This window comes from Thunnus albacares, chromosome 6, assembly GCF_914725855.1.
Source record: "Thunnus albacares chromosome 6, fThuAlb1.1, whole genome shotgun sequence".
NCBI lineage: Eukaryota > Metazoa > Chordata > Actinopteri > Scombriformes > Scombridae > Thunnus > Thunnus albacares.
Genome location: NC_058111.1, coordinates 19955761 through 19972465, shown reverse-complemented (window position 1 = coordinate 19972465; position 16705 = coordinate 19955761). Strand labels below are relative to the sequence as shown.

General features: G+C 40.7%; 1 protein-coding gene and 7 non-coding genes across 12 annotated transcripts in view; 7 read left to right on the top strand and 1 right to left on the bottom strand.

Annotated features, from left to right (window-relative positions):
* The window catches only part of LOC122983853 (F-BAR and double SH3 domains protein 2-like), a 77527-nt gene that overhangs the window by 18636 nt on the left and 42186 nt on the right, over positions 1 to 16705 (top strand). For all 5 annotated transcript variants that reach the window (XM_044354014.1, XM_044354019.1, XM_044354015.1 and 2 more), the window contains exon 3: positions 6436 to 6481. In XM_044354014.1, the coding sequence (XP_044209949.1) occupies positions 6436 to 6481 (46 nt within the window). The remainder of the gene's footprint in view (positions 1 to 6435; positions 6482 to 16705) is intronic.
* trnat-agu lies at positions 897 to 970 on the top strand. Its single transcript has one exon. It is a non-coding gene; the product is annotated as a tRNA-Thr (tRNA).
* Positions 1707 to 1780, top strand: trnat-agu. The gene has a single exon. It is a non-coding gene; the product is annotated as a tRNA-Thr (tRNA).
* On the top strand, positions 2240 to 2313 carry trnat-agu. Its single transcript has one exon. It is a non-coding gene; the product is annotated as a tRNA-Thr (tRNA).
* Positions 2757 to 2830, top strand: trnat-agu. Its single transcript has one exon. It is a non-coding gene; the product is annotated as a tRNA-Thr (tRNA).
* Positions 3818 to 3890, bottom strand: trnam-cau. Its single transcript has one exon. It is a non-coding gene; the product is annotated as a tRNA-Met (tRNA).
* trnat-agu lies at positions 5405 to 5478 on the top strand. Its single transcript has one exon. It is a non-coding gene; the product is annotated as a tRNA-Thr (tRNA).
* trnat-agu lies at positions 7110 to 7183 on the top strand. The gene has a single exon. It is a non-coding gene; the product is annotated as a tRNA-Thr (tRNA).

Genomic DNA, 16705 nt, shown 5'->3' with positions numbered 1-16705 from the left:
CAGTTCAAGAAAAAGGCTGTTAGGCTGCTGGACAGGGAAGACCTGCATAATGTTTTCTCCTGGCACTATCTGTATTTCAGCAGGCGCTGTGACTTAGTTGATTAAAGCACCTGTCTAGTAAACAGGTTATCCAGGGTTCGAATCCCAGCAGTACCTTTTCTACAGTCCATCACAGTTGGACTTGTATCTGCGTTGGAACAACATTTATGTGGTTACAGTTGTAAGTGGTCACTTATAATCGTCGCTGAAGCCAAATCTATGCTTGATGCAAGAGTTTTAATCGGCATCCTGCCATATGTTCCTGCAGCATATGTTTTGATTATGGATAAAAGGATGTATCATATGTGATTGTGACATGTCCTGCTTTAATTATATTCCCCACACTAATGTTTCACTTCACTTTGTCATATAGAGTGACGCTGGGCTACAAATATACTTCTATAACTTGAGTTGCACCCAGGTAACTTTGATTTTGCCTTGTTACATTCCTTACTGAATAGTAGGCACTATTATCAATCTCTACTGGCATCAGCAACCTGTAGGAGAAAATACAAGAAGCCAGTCTTAGTTCTTGTGGGCCCCCTGAGGTATCTCCATAGTCTCCACAGCCCTGATGGGTAGCAAAATGTTTTAGGAGATGCACATCAGCTTAAGGCATCTTCAATATGGATATTGCCAAACTAACCTAAAAGGAAATGAAGGTAGACTTCTTTGCCCTTAAGGTGTTGAAGGTTTAACATTTCCTACTAAATTTAAGCTGATTTTTAACAAGTTGGCATACTTGTGTTGATAAATGCTTTTCTTAAAATGAAATCCACTTTTTAAACATTCTTCCCACACATCAATTCACAGTGGTTGCAAACCTGTAACTTTCTCATTAACATGAGGTTGCAGGTGGCGCTGTGGCTTAGTTGGTTAAAGCGCCTGTCTAGTAAACAGGAGATCCTGGGTTCGAATCCCAGCAGTGCCTTTTCTACAGTCCACCACAGTTGTACTTGTATCCGCATCAGAAGAACATTTATGTGGTTACAGTTGTAAGCGGTCACTTACAATCGTTGCCGAAGCCGAATCTATGCTTGATGCAAGAGTTTTAATCGGCATCCTGCCATATGTTCCTGCAGCATATGTTTTGATTATGAATAAAAGGATGTATCATATGTGATTGTGACATGTCCTGCTTTAATTATATTCCCCACACTAATGTTTCACTTCACTTTGTCATATAGAGTGACGCTGGGCTGCAAATATACTTCTATAACTTGAGTTGCACCCAGGTAACTTTGATTTTGCCTTGTTACATTCCTTACTGAATAGTAGGCACTATTAACAATCTCTACCGGCATCAGCAACCTGTAGGAGAAAATACAAGAAGCCAGTCATAGTTCTTGTGGGCCCCCTGAGGTATCCTCATAGTCTCCGTAGCCCTGACGGGGTAGTAAATGTTTTAGGACATCAGCTTAAGGCATCTTCAATCTGGATATTGCCAAGCTAACCTAAGAGGAAATGAAGGTAGACTTCTTTGCCCTTAAGGTGTTGAAGGTTTAACATTTCCTACTAATTTTTTAAATCACTTTTAACCATTTGGTATACTTGTGTTGATTAATGCTTTTTGTAAAAATGAAATCCACCTTATTAACATTCTTCCCACACATCAATTCACAGTGGTTGCAAACCTGTAACTTTCTCATTAACATGAGGTTGCAGGTGGCGCTGTGGCTTAGTTGGTTAAAGCGCCTGTCTAGTAAACAGGAGATCCTGGGTTCGAATCCCAGCAGTGCCTTTTCTGCAGTTATACTTGGATGAAAGGTTGTAAGAAGAAAGCTCCAATGGTGGATTAGGTACAGGAACGTTTCTGAGATTCCAATCATACGTGGTCAATTACAAACACTGTGAAAGTATCTTCAATATGGGATGTTACCATGCTAAGCCTAAAAGGATTTCATGCATCACGGAAGAATGTGCTGATTCCAAATTCTGAAATGAGAGTATTTGCTGCTTTGTTACTGTTTGATATCAGTATGAATTGAATATATTTGTGTTTTGGAAGGGGTTGTTAAACAAATCAGCGACTCAAAGACATCACCTTGGCCTCTGGGGAATTGTTGCAGGTATTTTTCACTTTTTCTGACATCTAGTTGACTAAGTGATTAATTGATTTAGCTGTAGCTCTGCTTACCTGCACACATTAATTCACTGAGGTTGCCTCAGTAAAGATTACCATATCTATAGGCTTTGGCATGGCGCTGTGGCTTAGTTGGTTAAAGCGCCTGTCTAGTAAACAGGAGATCCTGGGTTCGAATCCCAGCAGTGCCTTTTCTACAGTCCACCACAGTTGTACTTGTATCAACATCAGAGCAACATTTATGTTATTTATGTTATTTTATGTGGTCAATTACAAACACTGTGAAAGTATCTTCAATATAGGATATTACCATGCTAAGCTAAAAGAGAGTTCATGTATCAAACAAAAATGGGCCTCTTCCAAATTCTGAGATTAGAATATTTGCTGCTTTGTTCCTGTTTGATATCATTATAAATTGAATATATTTGGGTTTTGGAAGGGGTTGTTAAAAAAATCAGCAACTCCAAGACATCACCTTGGCCTCTGGGGAATTGTTGCAGATATTTATCACTTTTACTGACATCTCGTTGACTAAATGATGAATTGATTTATTGAAAATTTAAATATTCTACCCACACATTAAATCACAGTGGTTGCAAACCTGTAACTTTCTCATTAACATAAGTGCACAGGTGGCGCTGTGGCTTAGTTGGTTAAAGCGCCTGTCTAGTAAACAGGAGATCCTGGGTTCGAATCCCAGCAGTGCCTTTTTACCTGAAAGGCAAAGTGACATTGTGAGATGTCATTCTGAAGTTATTGTAGAAGTGCTTTTAGAAAAGCAATACTCCCTTTATTTGTTGCAGCATACTGTAGTAAAGATCTCTTTACAAGACATGATTTTTACAACCACAATACATGACCTTCAGTTATCCTTAGGATGAGACTACTTGCAGGTGTGACTTGGGAATAATGCTGTGGTTTTAGTAGATCTATTTTTAGAACAAGAAATTATCATTTTCAGTATTTTTTAGATACAAGAGTTACCATAATTTATTCAGAGAGCTAGGCCTGAAAGTCCAATAAACCCCTCTCTCTTTCATCTCGCTGATCAGGTACAGATGTTGCATAGATGAGCTGCTCATTAGTCCTAGTAGCTGTACGCATGTCATTTTTTATTTGTTGTTGGAAAAAGTGGACATTGGAGGCTCAGGAAGGCTGATTATACCTGAAACAGTGGATCAGTTTAGATTTCTTTTTATTTATTAAATGTGTCTACACACATGAATCAATGATAATTAACCGCAGTGTATAGTCTTCCAGTTGCACACATGAGGCTCCATACATAGACACACGGCTTTGTGTTGCAGCACATTGATACTGACATGAAGAATAAAAACTGCTGTCTAGTTTAGTTTGGGACTGAGCACACACATGTCCAACAAGAAGAAGAAGGAGAGCTTTAATGCTCTGAGTCACGAGACAGTTTCAACATGCACGCTAATGTCTGTGATCATCAAGTATTGTAAAGTAAGTTGACTTTGTTCAGCTCATTCTGATATGAGAGATTAGAGCATTCAGAATTGTTCCTATGTAGAATACGTCTCTGTCATGGTAATTTCACTGATATGGTAACGAAATGGTATTCAGTTGCTTACTGTTGAGTTCTTTTCTTTTCGGTGTTTGTGCTGTTTTGTGGAGCCAATAGAGTGATACTGTGTGTTTGGTAAATTGGTGTTCAGTGCATTTCAAAAGACCTGCCCCGTGTGAGGCTCGAACTCACGACCTTCAGATTATGAGACTGACGCGCTGCCTACTGCGCCAACGAGGCCTGCAGGATTTGCAGAGCATGTGTGCTTTAGAGTGCAGACACAATGCCTGAAGGGCAGGGGTGGAAGTTTCTCTCTTTCTGAGCAGGGGAGGGAGCGTGTCGTATTTCAAATGACATGCATGGGGGTGGAGTTAAACACTAAACATGTGCTCCAGCCTCTTGCAGTAGATCATTGACGTCTGGGAATACTGCAGTAATGCCTCTGTGTCTCTGTGTCGGATTTAAATGAATGGCTCAGTCATTAAGATTTTCTCGTGTCTCTTTTCAGCCATTAAAGCCAGAAATTTAAAGCAGCCTCTGTCTGGAAAACAGACAGAACACATGCAGCTTTAACACAAAATGATGCCTTGGGAAAATTTTGACAAGGAGCACTGCCCTATTTGTTTGGGCTGTAATTAGCATAGAGAGAATTGGCAGTAATTATGCTGTCTATGCTTACAGTAAGTGTTGTCTTCCTGTCCTGTGTCTTCCCTCACAGTTTCCCTTCCCGGTTGCTGCTTGTAGCTGTTAAGTTCCCTCACACAGTCTGTTCTATTGAGTTTATTGTAGACAGCATTGTTTTAATGAGTTGCAGTTACAATAAAATGTTGTACTGCAATAAAAGTTATGAATTTATGATTACATTCCCACAGAATATATCCTTGGGCTACATACAGTATACATGCTGTTTTAATACATTACTAAAGCTGCACTTAGCAAAAGGCCTACAGTGATCCAAACAGCCAGACGAAAGAGATGTTCAAATTCTATAAGCCATTTTAATTTAACACCCATCTCAACAAATACTCATCTGTACATTCCTCTTTTATTTGGTAAATTTTAATTGGTGCTCTGTAATTCAATCACCTGAACAAATATTGACTTCATTTCTTCATGATAAGTGCTGAAAAAGTCATTGAAGTGGGAGCTCCCAAGTGGGTTAGCTAAGAAGGTGTTCTTAACATCTACATGTGAATAAACAACAGAGAATGCTAATGATAAGGTTATGTCTGAGACCACCTCCACGATAATTTCATTTACATGTGAAAGCGACTTGCACGCACACTAACATTGTCAGGTCGTCTTTGTAAAGATCTGCGTTCACACCAAAACAAACAGAACAATAGGTAGGGCTGAATCTTGTCTTCTGCCCACTCTCTCAGTTAGCAAACAACTGCTCTCTATGATTAGCCTACTTACCGTATGTTGTATTTGAATATACTGCACCCAAGACACAAGTTGTCCATATTGATACATGTTCCTGTTCTGTCATCAAAATGAGCGATTTTAACACTGCTCATAAATGGTGCCTTTGTTGATATGCTGAGATATTTATCAAATTACTATTTTATGCTTCTAATAATTTGACAGCATTAAAGATTACAGTAACATTACAGTACAGATTACAGTAACAACAAAAGCTTAATAAAGCCTAATACTTTTTGCGTTTATACTGTTTCATTCATTTGTTTTCATTCATATTTTATAATCTGTCTTAAATTTGAAACATCCAGTTTGTATGTAATGTCCAGCCCGGCGCTGTGGCTTAGTTGGTTAAAGCGCCTGTCTAGTAAACAGGAGATCCTGGGTTCGAATCCCAGCAGTGCCTTTTTTACAGTCAAGCATAAATGTACTTGTTTCACTGTAAGAAGGTTTATTTCTTAAATTTTACCCTCAAGGCAATGAGTTTATAATGATTGAGTGCAATATACATATTTTACACTTTATTTTCTTATAAAATGTATGCTACCTCACTCAGATCAAGATCTCTGTTGCAATAGAGAGTACAGAAAAGAAACACAACAAACATAGACAGTTATTCTAAAGCACATACAAACAGCATCAGAAACAATTCTATAAAAAGATGCAAATTAAAAGTTTAAAGTTTGTAAAATCCTTTATAATACATTCCATTTATATGGTGTAAAGCACTGGAAGGCAGTCTTCCCAAGTTCAGTATTTGCTGCTAATGAGGACCAGCTTACTTTTTCATAAAGTCACAATCACAATGATGATATTTGAATATGAGTCATATATATAATTTGTGTTAAAATATGCAGGTAAAATGTTTGTGCACCCTGTGAGGTAATCTACAGTATACAAGCCACTTTGTTCATTCAGCACAGGGCCAGTATATTTATCTGTCTGTGTAATCATATACCTAATGTTATGTTTTTCTTTCTGAGCATTCCTGGGCCGTGATAAGAGCTTCCACTGTCTGTGCTGCCAGGATGTTGTGTGATGTTCAGAGGGCGAGGGGAAAGTTGAAGGGCTGTGTTGGGAGTTTTTTTTTAGGGAAAAATGTCACAAAATAAAGCCCACAAAAAACAATGTAATGCCTTTTGGTTGAGCTCACCTAGGAGACAAGTATGATAACATTTTTTGATGTCTCCTTCAAATTAATTCATAACCTTTTTAATATTATCATATGAATAAATATATATGATTTGAAATAAATATTCTGTGTGGACTGTATGTGTTACCTATTGTAATATGTACAGTATTTGTAATCGACAAACCCTTTAAACACTCAAACAATTCTCTGTGTCTTTCTCTTTCTCTGCAGGAGCTACAGTCTGAAGAAGGGACAGCTGGAGAGGGACTATGCACAGGTAAGACTGGCTTGACTCTTATAGACCTTTTACATACACATGTGCTGACTTGGCTTGTCTCAGTTTGACTCGGCTCATCAGCGCAGCATGGCAGGGATTTGCATCTCCATTACAACAGGGTAACCCGCTTGAAGAAAAAATGCTCTCACTTTGATGGAGGAGGTTGAAATTATGCACATAGAAATGTACAGGTTTATGTGTTAGGTTTAAGTTTGTAAACCTTTATTGGCCTGTGAACATAATTTACTGTCCAAAAGTTCTCATAAGCCCCATTAATTCTACTAAGAGAGTAATGTTGTAGTTCCTATTTTTGGATTCTGTTACAGGAGCATGGGGGAGCCCCAGCAGGATTACACAGAAATGTGATTATAATGTATTTCAAACCCTTGAAAGGAATATATCAAACGAATATGAGTGCATCAGTCTTAGAACTCTCGTAAAGTAAGCACTTAATGTTGTCAGTAAAACTTTGTTTTTGAGTACTTTCTCAGCAGATTAAACATGAAAAGATAGACCAACATTTTGTGCTCTAAGTCCATTTTCCCTCATGTTGAAATTTCTGTCTTAAAGGCAGTTTGTGGTGATAGGTTGCCAACCTATATGTTGCTTTGTAACAGGCCATTGGCATGGCGCTGTGGCTTAGTTGGTTAAAGCGCCTGTCTAGTAAACAGGAGATCCTGGGTTCGAATCCCAGCAGTGCCTTTTCTACAGTCCAGTGCAAAAGGCAAATGTGAAGTGTTGTCACTTCCCTGAATAACTTCTCAGACCTGCCAACTTGTGTGCATGTTGTGTTGCAGCCCCATTAAATTGAACTGCTGAGCAAACGTAAACACTTTGATGGTGGTTAAAATGATGTACAGAAAAATGTAAGGGTATATGTGTTAGGTTAGGGTTCTTCAACCTTTGTGGCCTGTGGCCATATTTTTGGCTCCAAAACTTCTTCTAGGAATTACAGCAATTACAGATTCATCACATTGTAGATCATATTTTTGTATTCTATATTCAGGAACATGGGCGGAGAATAACACAATGCTCATATATATATACATGTGTTTAAATTATATGTATTAACTTCTAGCAAACAAATATGACTACACCAGTCTAAAAACCCTGGCCCAAAAGTTCAGAAGTTATGGTTTTCTGTAAGTACATAATATTTGCTGTAAAATATGGCTGTTCAGCTCGTTATTCACAGATTAAACCTTATGACCAAAAAAAAAAAGTTTTAATGTGTTAGGTAGAAGTTTGTCACCAAAAAAGCCCAGCAATTACTGTAAGAGAGTTATCATGTTGCCAGATCAGGCTGAAAGTGACATTCTTTCGTATTCTATTTTCAGGAGCATGGGGGAACCCCAGGAGCATAACATAAAATGTAGACGTACTGTATGTAATCGGTTTTAATGAAAAAATGTGTTACTTTGAATATATCAGACAAAGATCTTAAAGCTCTCCTGAAGCCTGACCCAAAGGTTCAGAAGTTGTGCATTAAGCACTTAATGTTTTCACTTTCACTGGGCTGTTCAGCACATTATTTACAGATTTAACTCAAATTGCTTAAATTTTCAAATCAATGTTTAATGGTGAGTAGCTAGTAATACTAACAGAGGAGACCAAGGAACTGAATGGAGTGGTGAAGAAAAAAGTCTTGAGCAATAGCTAATTTTAATCTAAATTGCTACATTGCTTTGAAAAGCCAATTCTACCACTTTAAGGCTTTTCATGAAACACTTTTTCACTTACAGTTAATACTGAGTCACAGTGTTTGGTGGGATAAATCTATTTCATCACATTGATGATGCTTGACCATCCCATAATATTTTAGTGCTTAAACTTTTTAAACTTCTTAAATGGTTGTAATAAATGTAATGAAACATTGAATTTAATAGATAATGTTCTGTATTTGTGTATCATAATTTGTAATTGTGAAAACTTTACTGTAAACATTAATTTAACAGATAAACAAATCTTGTTGGTGTTCATATAACTGTATGCAGCTTTGTGCCACATCTTCCTCAGTCTGTTGATGAAAATGAGAATCTACTCACCTAGTTAAAATAGAGCATTTTAAAGGGAAGCACATACTGTATTTGCAGCCAACTTTGGCCAGGTGCTTGCTAAAATGAGACCTGCCGATTTCTGTTTGATTCACTTTTTAGATAAATGAAAACTCACATATGTGCTGCAGGCCACAGTTGGTTTCATTTCCCATATTTTCTTTGGTTATTCACAGATGTTTCAGTGTTGCTTTCACCCTCTTTCTTTTGGCCATTCATTCTTCCTGTTGCTACATAGTTATCATGAGTCTTTCAAGTTAGAGACACCAAAGTTTTTTGCAAGTAAATAAATAAGCCCTATGGTCATTCAGCAATAAAATATGTATCTATTTTGCAGTGTCTCTTCTCTCTGCTACCAGTAATTCTAGCAAATAACCCAAAATGATCTGAGTAATCTGAGTAGACTTAACTAACAGACAGGATTTCCATGCCAGAGCTTCCACTTCCAAACCGACAGAAGGTCCGTTTAGTCATTTTACACACATAGCTCTCTTCCTCGTTTTCCTACTGAGGGCTTAAAGCCAGGTGGAGTTTAAGAGCTCACAGTATTAAAGTATTCATCCACTAGATCTTGGGGAAATTATAATGGACATGTTAAACTATTTTCTGATACTTTAGAGACATTCCTGCGGTTTCTGAGAAGGGGTTGGTGTGGCTGCAGTAGGCAGGAATTAATGCTTCCTTATAGGGGTGTAACGGTACGTGTGTTCGTCCCGAACCATCAAGGTTCAGGCATCACGATTCAATGCATGCAGTCATATGAAAAATACACCCCGTAACTCAAACAATTACTGTCAAAATAGTTTAATAATCCACTTACTCTGACATGTGGAACAATAATTCTAGAGCGAGTTCCACCCAGAATGTTTTGGCAGGGCACCACTTAGCTGTAGCTTGATCATGGATGAATGCTAGCCGGCTTAGCCAAGATAGCCTGGTTAGCCTGGTTACCCTGTAGTGTCGCTGCCATCAGAATGACAATGAGAGACCCATAACACTAACTGAGTGCAACACTATTATGAAAACATGCTCCGTTATTGCTGTAATGAAACGATACCATGTCTCCCCATCCCCCTCCCCTCTCTGTGACGGTGGGCTTGTCACGCCGCCTTTGAGAGAAGCCATTCAGAACAATAATAAAAACATTCGATTTCTGATGTGTTCAGAGAGCATGTCATAAGAAACCAGTTCTGAGAGAAAAATGTAGTTAAAAAATATGAAAGTAAAAGTAATGGTTTGGTCCCTCTGACTGATATATTTTTATATATGACATCATTAGATTATTAATACTGAAGCATCAGTGTGTAAGCAGCATGTTACTGATGTAGCTGCTGGAGGTGGGGCCAGTTTCAACTACTTTATATACAGTTAGACCATAAATCAGCATAAAACAGCTGTCAGCAGGTGCCCTGAGTCTGTGCAAGTAACAGAAAAGTTGTTTTCCTTTTCTACTGCAGCAAAACTAAACTGTTTCAGTAATAGTTTCCACCACAACACAACTAAACTGTTTCGATAATAATAAATTATTATTATGATTGTTGGACATTTACATTTTTCAAAATAAAAGACCAAAATATTATTTTCTACCTGTCTTTTTTTCTGCTGTGCCGAAACAGTACCGAACCATGACCCCAAAACCGAGGTACATACTGAACTGTGAATTTTGTGTACTGTTACACCCCTAATTCCCTATCATGAAATTATTTATACTCATAAGACAGCCACTTTGTAGTGTGCTGCAGGTTTGTCAGGGCACACAAAACCAAAAATGCATTTCCCAGTAGAAGGCTGCATCAGGGTACTCCTCAAATGGCGCATACAGCTTTACTGTCTAAGTAGAAAAAAGCAATGTCTGTCGCCAACAAAGTGCAACACTAGTTGCTTTATATTGTAATTTTGATGAAGCTCAGCTTAATGTCCTTTTAAATGCATGTTCACACACACATCCGTTCAGTTGCACATTGAGATTCGGTCTCAGGTACTACATATGGACATACTCACTCTACGCAGCTATCCACACAAATGACTCTTATTTTGTAGCCCTAATATCCTCTTGTATGTACACATGAGAAGATGAGATAGAGAGAGTGAAGAAAGAAAATATGCTTTTGTTTATGTGTGTATGTTTGTGTGTGTTCATTTGCGTGTGGTTTGAATGATTAAGTGTGAGTTTCCTATGGTCAACCCCTCTGGTTTCAGACATTCATTATCTCTCCCTATCCCTCGCTCTGTCTCTATCCTTTGCTCTTCTTCCTCAGCACTGTCTTGTTCACCTTAGAAATAGAGGTTGCCTAGCAACAACCCCCTACTCAATAGGACAATGGATTCCCTCCTAATTGTAGGTGTGTGTGTATGTGTTTGTATGTGGGAATGTGTGATTACAGTGGTTTCTTTTATAAATAGGTGATGCATGGGAAATATATTTGGTTTCAGCACCCAATAAGCAAACTAATTCTTTGCTCCCTTTTTTTTTAAATCACAATAGCATTTAATCATGTAATGTCTGCCCTTGCCTCTTGTCGCTCTGTCCACTTGGTGCTCAGGTAGTCGACCACTCATGGAAACCACTCTGCTCACTCATTGGCCCCTTCCTGGCGACACAGACAGAAATCAAGCCAATCAGCTGGTCTGACAGGCAGACAGAAAGTAAGACAAAGAGGGGACACAGAGGGGAGGGTGTAAGCTGTAAGGGACAGACAGAGAGGCAGGGAAAGAGAAATAGACACAAGCATTTCACGAAAAAGGGAAAAAGCTAGATGAAACAACCAAAGGGGTCGTGTGGAGAAGACAAAAATGAGCAACAAAGAAAGTGAAGATGCTGTCGTTTAACCTTTGTCCTTTCACCGTGTCAGAACATACGTTCCCTCTGTGAGGAAGTCAGCTGCAATTACCTGCTGTCAATCAAGAGCTCTGTGTTCTCTTTCAGCATTCATTTCTGTATCTCACTATGGGGCATGCTCCCCGTGCTGTCTCCCAGAAGCTATTTTACACTACGCCAGTCTTGACTGGCAGACAGATGTGACATCTGTTCCCTAGAGGAGGGACTTCCTTCTCCTATAAGGTTACAGGTTAGCAACACAGTTCTTAGAGTGTGCTAACCACTCAGTCGCCGAATTGTACCTGCATAGCTATCTGAGTTTAGTAGCTGGGCTGTCACCCAACAGCTAGCCACCATACTAGCTGATTACCGCTTCTCGTATCAAACGTAGCAAACCCAATGACAGAGCATGAACCTTCCCTCACAATGGACAAGGTCAAGCCACCTGCCAAGGAAACAAAATTGCTGGGGCAGACACCCTTTCTGCATGAACAGCTTGATGCCATCCTCCTGCTAACCGACCCCGATGAGCACGAGGCCAGCCTGATGGTGAAGCACAGTGATGTTGTGGAAGATGATTCTGACTCAGAGGATGAGTACATTAGCTTTGGTTCTGAAGAAGATGAGGAGGATGATGATGAGCCCTTTATCCTTCCACTCGCTGCAATGCCAATGGCTGTGGGTGGTATGTGCAGTGGATCTCTAAACCCCAGCATGGACCTGCACGATGCCTACAAGAGGGTGGCTACAAAGCTTGGTTTGGCCCGACAGCTACTGCCAGCTTTTCCTGAGTGCCTGGAGGAGGTGACCCGGTCATTGAGCAATCCCCTCTCCGCCACAAACCCCCTAAAAGAGGGCTGGCATTTGACTGCGTCGACATGGAAGAAAAAGGTTTTTCCCACATACCTCCAATCGAACCTCTGCTGGCATCTCACCTTCACCCCACACAAAAGTCCACCATTCACTGGACTTTGGCAAGTCCCGCCCTGTGTTCTTGTTTTCAGTCATCAATGACTGAAAAAGGCTACAAGGTGGTGGCCATGTCTGTGAACGTGTCATCGCTGCTGCTGGCCTACCAGGCTGGATTAGAGGATGACATGTCAACCTCACCCACTCTGACCCTATAGGACAAATTATGTGTGGTGACGGACCTCTGCCTGCTTCTTCACAGGTGTGTTGTCCAGGCCTCTGGAAGGCCCTGATGGTCGCTCAAGAGAGAGTTAGATGGCTAAACCTATCCAGTCTTTCTCAGTAAAAGACTCAGCTCTACTTTCCCGTGGACCCAAAAGGCTTATTTGGCTAAATGGTAGACACCATGCAAAGACATTTCAAGGAAAAGAAGAGAAAAGGTGAAGCACTACAGCTATGTCTCCCCAGGAGAGTGCCACCTCCTGCACCCACTGCACCGCGGCAGATGTTTGCCCAAGCTGTGGCTCGACCAGTTTACAGCATACCCAAACATCAGCCCCAACCCTAGGTGGGTGCCCGGGGTCAGAGCAAGCTGCTGGAACTCAAGGGTGCGTGGGATAAGAAACCCTTTGCTGCCAGTGTAACGCATGGAGACCAAGCTACCCCTCTTGTCACTCTAGGGGCTAAAAAGAAGAAATGTGCTACTTGGTGCGCTGTTACCAGGGAAGCGTGGCAGGCACAGCCAGACGCCTGCTCCATTCCCCCAGAAGATGTTCTGTTCCTGAGCAAGTTAAAGAAGGCATGTTCCAGGCCCTACAAAAGTGCAGAGGCTATGTTGGCACTCACAGTTCATGACCATGCAAAGAGGAGACCTGCACACACCAATGCCCAAACACACGCCATTTGGGATAACCTCTTATGAAGCAGTGTTTGTCATACTGGATCATGGGGGCTATTGCCATGGCCTATGATAGCAAGGGGTTGCAACCCCCTGTTGGTCCACATGCTCATTCCACTTGTGGCATGACTGTGTCCTGGGCACTGTTTCAGGGTGTTTCTGTTGAAGAGATATGTGTGGCTGCCAGCTGGGCAAAGCCTCACACTTCTACACAGATTCTATAAATTGGATGTTACTGCGCCTACGCTGTCTCATACAGTCTTGAGCGTGGTTTCAGTACCAAATATGCCTATTTAACTGGCTATGTGTTAATGACCAGTCTTTAAGGTACGCTTGTCTGGCATTACGGGAGTCTCTATATCCCATAGTGAGATACCAAAACAAATGTTGAAAGAGAACTTAAGGTTAAGAAATTAACCCTGGTTCTGTGTGAGGTATCTCACCAGACCACCCTCCTGGACTGGAGCTAGAAAGAGGTGTGCTCACTTAGACTGAAGAGAGAATGTTAAGTCAGGCTTTTATAGTGGGAGGAAGTCCCTCCTCTAGGGAGCAGACGTCACGTTGTCTGCCAGTCAAGACTGGCATAGTGTAAAATAGCTTCTGGGGGACAGTGCAGGGAGCGTGCCCCATGACATACCTCACTCATGTTTTCAGGGAACTGGGGTTAATTTCTAAATCTAAAGTTTTCTGTGTGTGTGTTAGTGTGAGCTATTTGTCCTGTATTCCCCTCCCACGATCAACATTACTGGCATAGTTTTAGGCTGGGGTCACACTTCACTGTACTGCCCAAAAAGGCCAGCCTGCTGTGGCTGTCGCTGCGTGTCCGCAGCCTTCTGCGCACTCGCAGTGCACCGTTATATCAGCCTCACCCTCTTGGCTGCGTGTCATGGTCTTTAAGTTCTCCAAATATATTGTGAATTCTTAAGTTCAGTTTATATGTCAGACTGACTCTCCTCTCCTCTCCTCTCCTCTCCTCTCCTCTCCTCTCCTCTCCTCTCCTCTCCTCTCCTCTCCTCTCCTCTCCTCTCCTCTCCTCTTCTTTCGATCCGCACTATCTTGATCTACACTGATATTGACAAGGTTAATAGATTGGAAAGAAGTCTGAGAACAGGAAGGAGATAGTGATTAAGAAAGTGATGTTTTCTATTTCTTCTCTCACACACTCCCAACCAGCATCACACGCAATAACTTTTCACAATTCATCGCTGTCTGTTGCAATATTTTTTTTAAAACAAAAACAGCTCAATTCTGTTGTCTTTCTCACTCTGCCGTGCTCCTCTTCCCCTCACTCTCCTCACACTTATACTTTGCCTTTACCTTAGCTTACTCTGCAGATGTCGATGTCAAAGACATCCTAACCCAACACACGCATAAATAAGGCAGAGAGCTTCGAGGCAAGAGAAGTGCAGACAAGAAGAGACTGGGGAGAAAATCAAGTATATTGATTTAGGAGGAAGTTGAGAAAGTAAGGGGGTTGAAAAGGCAGACACACAAAAGCAGAAAGAAAGAGACAGCAGAATGTGAGTGAAAGTGACCAAGCAAGTCACAGGAGAAAATAAGCAAGTGGAAGAGTAAACAGAGGGCTGAAGTATCAAGGTGACTGCAGAGTTGTTTGTCGCGCTGTGCAGCTGAGAGGACAGTGAAAATGGAAAGAGCAATGTTGTGAAGGGATGAATGAAACAGAGAAACTGATTGTCAGTCACTAATTAATTAGGATTTTAACAGCAATGCCCTCAAATATCATTCCTTCTCTCCTCTTTACAGTTGGTACAGTTAATCTCTAAATTTAATCTAAAGTAATCATCAGTTGTTGCCGTTTGGACTGTAAGGCAAATTTTGGATGTGGAAAATGAAAGTTAACAGTAAACATGTCATCTTCAAATAATATAATAATAATAATAGTACCTCCCTTGGATTTTATCTGTAATTTAGAAAATGTTAGATTGCAGCTCTGAACACACAAATTAATTCACAGTGACCATTTTACAATTCTGAAAATAATTACACATCATTATGCTAAAAATACACAATATTCAACACTTTTTCTCAGCCTCACTTCCTCTTCCTTGTACTTTTTCTTTGTCTATCAAACCCTCTCTCTCTCTGTGTGTCTCTCTCTCTGTCACACACACACACACATACACACACACACACATTGGTCTCCTCAGGATATCCTGCTGTCTGAGTACCCCCTTTGCCACTCTGATCACAAAAGCAGGATGTGTGTGTATGTCTGTGTGTCTTTCACTGTATGTGTGTGTATTAAAAAGGAGCAGTTCCACCTTGCCCTGACCACACAGGAAGGGTAAGAGGGGTTGCCATAGCAACATGCTGTTCAGGTAGTGGTTGGGCAATGACAGCATCGAAAAAAAGATGGAATGATGGAGGGTGTCCAGTTGAAAATAAAAGGTGCAGAGAAGATAGAGAGAGTGGCTATGTTTACATGGACCCTAATATCACACTAATAATCGGAATAATAACTCAATCGGAATAAAAATGCCTCATGTAACCACCTCAGTCAGAAGAGACTGGCCCGATCTGGCCTGTTCAGAAGGAATTTTCAATTGGGTTGAGAGGGGTGGTGTAAACCTTTGATAATCCATTCAATAGGAAAATATTAGCACCTAATAACCATGTAAATGCTTAATCTGATCCCTTCTCTCTGGCTGGAATAAATATAGTCTTTCTGCCTGTTTTCCCCATGTGGGGCTAACATTAAGTGATGTGACGGTAGAGACAGACAGAGAGAGAGAGAGAGAGAGAGAGAGACAGAGAGAGAGGATGTATAAAGTTAGCAGTATATCTGTGAACATAGCAGTGCAGTGTGTGTACAGTTAAGGCTATTTATCAGTGAATAAATGCTACAACTCATTAAGAGCCAAGCCAAGTTCCCATGCCCTGCTTGCCACCTGCGGATTAAAGTGAAGAGGGTTAGCCCCGAAGTTAGCAACGATGGGTTAGCCTAGCCTGACCAGTTCACTTAAGGCGGACTGACTTAAGGTGGACCAACTATGCTCATTGTAGCAACACTCCTAAACAGAGAGTGGAGAAATGTCTGGCTGCTGAGTCTCTGCCCAGTTTTGCTCAGCCCCCTCCCCTTGTTGTTGTTAGTAGGAACATTTTGACATAGCGCCCTGATGTATTTATCACTTTTGAGCATGCCATTGAATGCGTTGGTGAATGTAAACACCAGAACATATTAGATCACATCTCATTTAAACAGCTGACCCGAAATCTTTAATAAAAATGATATCAAACAGAATAAAAAAAAGTGTGCATGTAACTGCAGCTAGTGAAAGAGGAAAACAATGAAATGGATGGAAGGATGAAAAATGAAGAGAAGAGGAGAAAACAGACAAAAGAAAAGGGGAGATAGAGGAAGAAGCAGAGATAGAATGAATATGATAATTGAAGAAAATGGGAAGCAAGAGAGAGATATTGAGCATCAGAAAACAGCACCTCGGTGAAACCGTCTCTTATCAGTCACTCAGTGCGCCTCTCACCATCCAATCATTGCCATGTCTAGCTGTCATTGCTCTCACTCA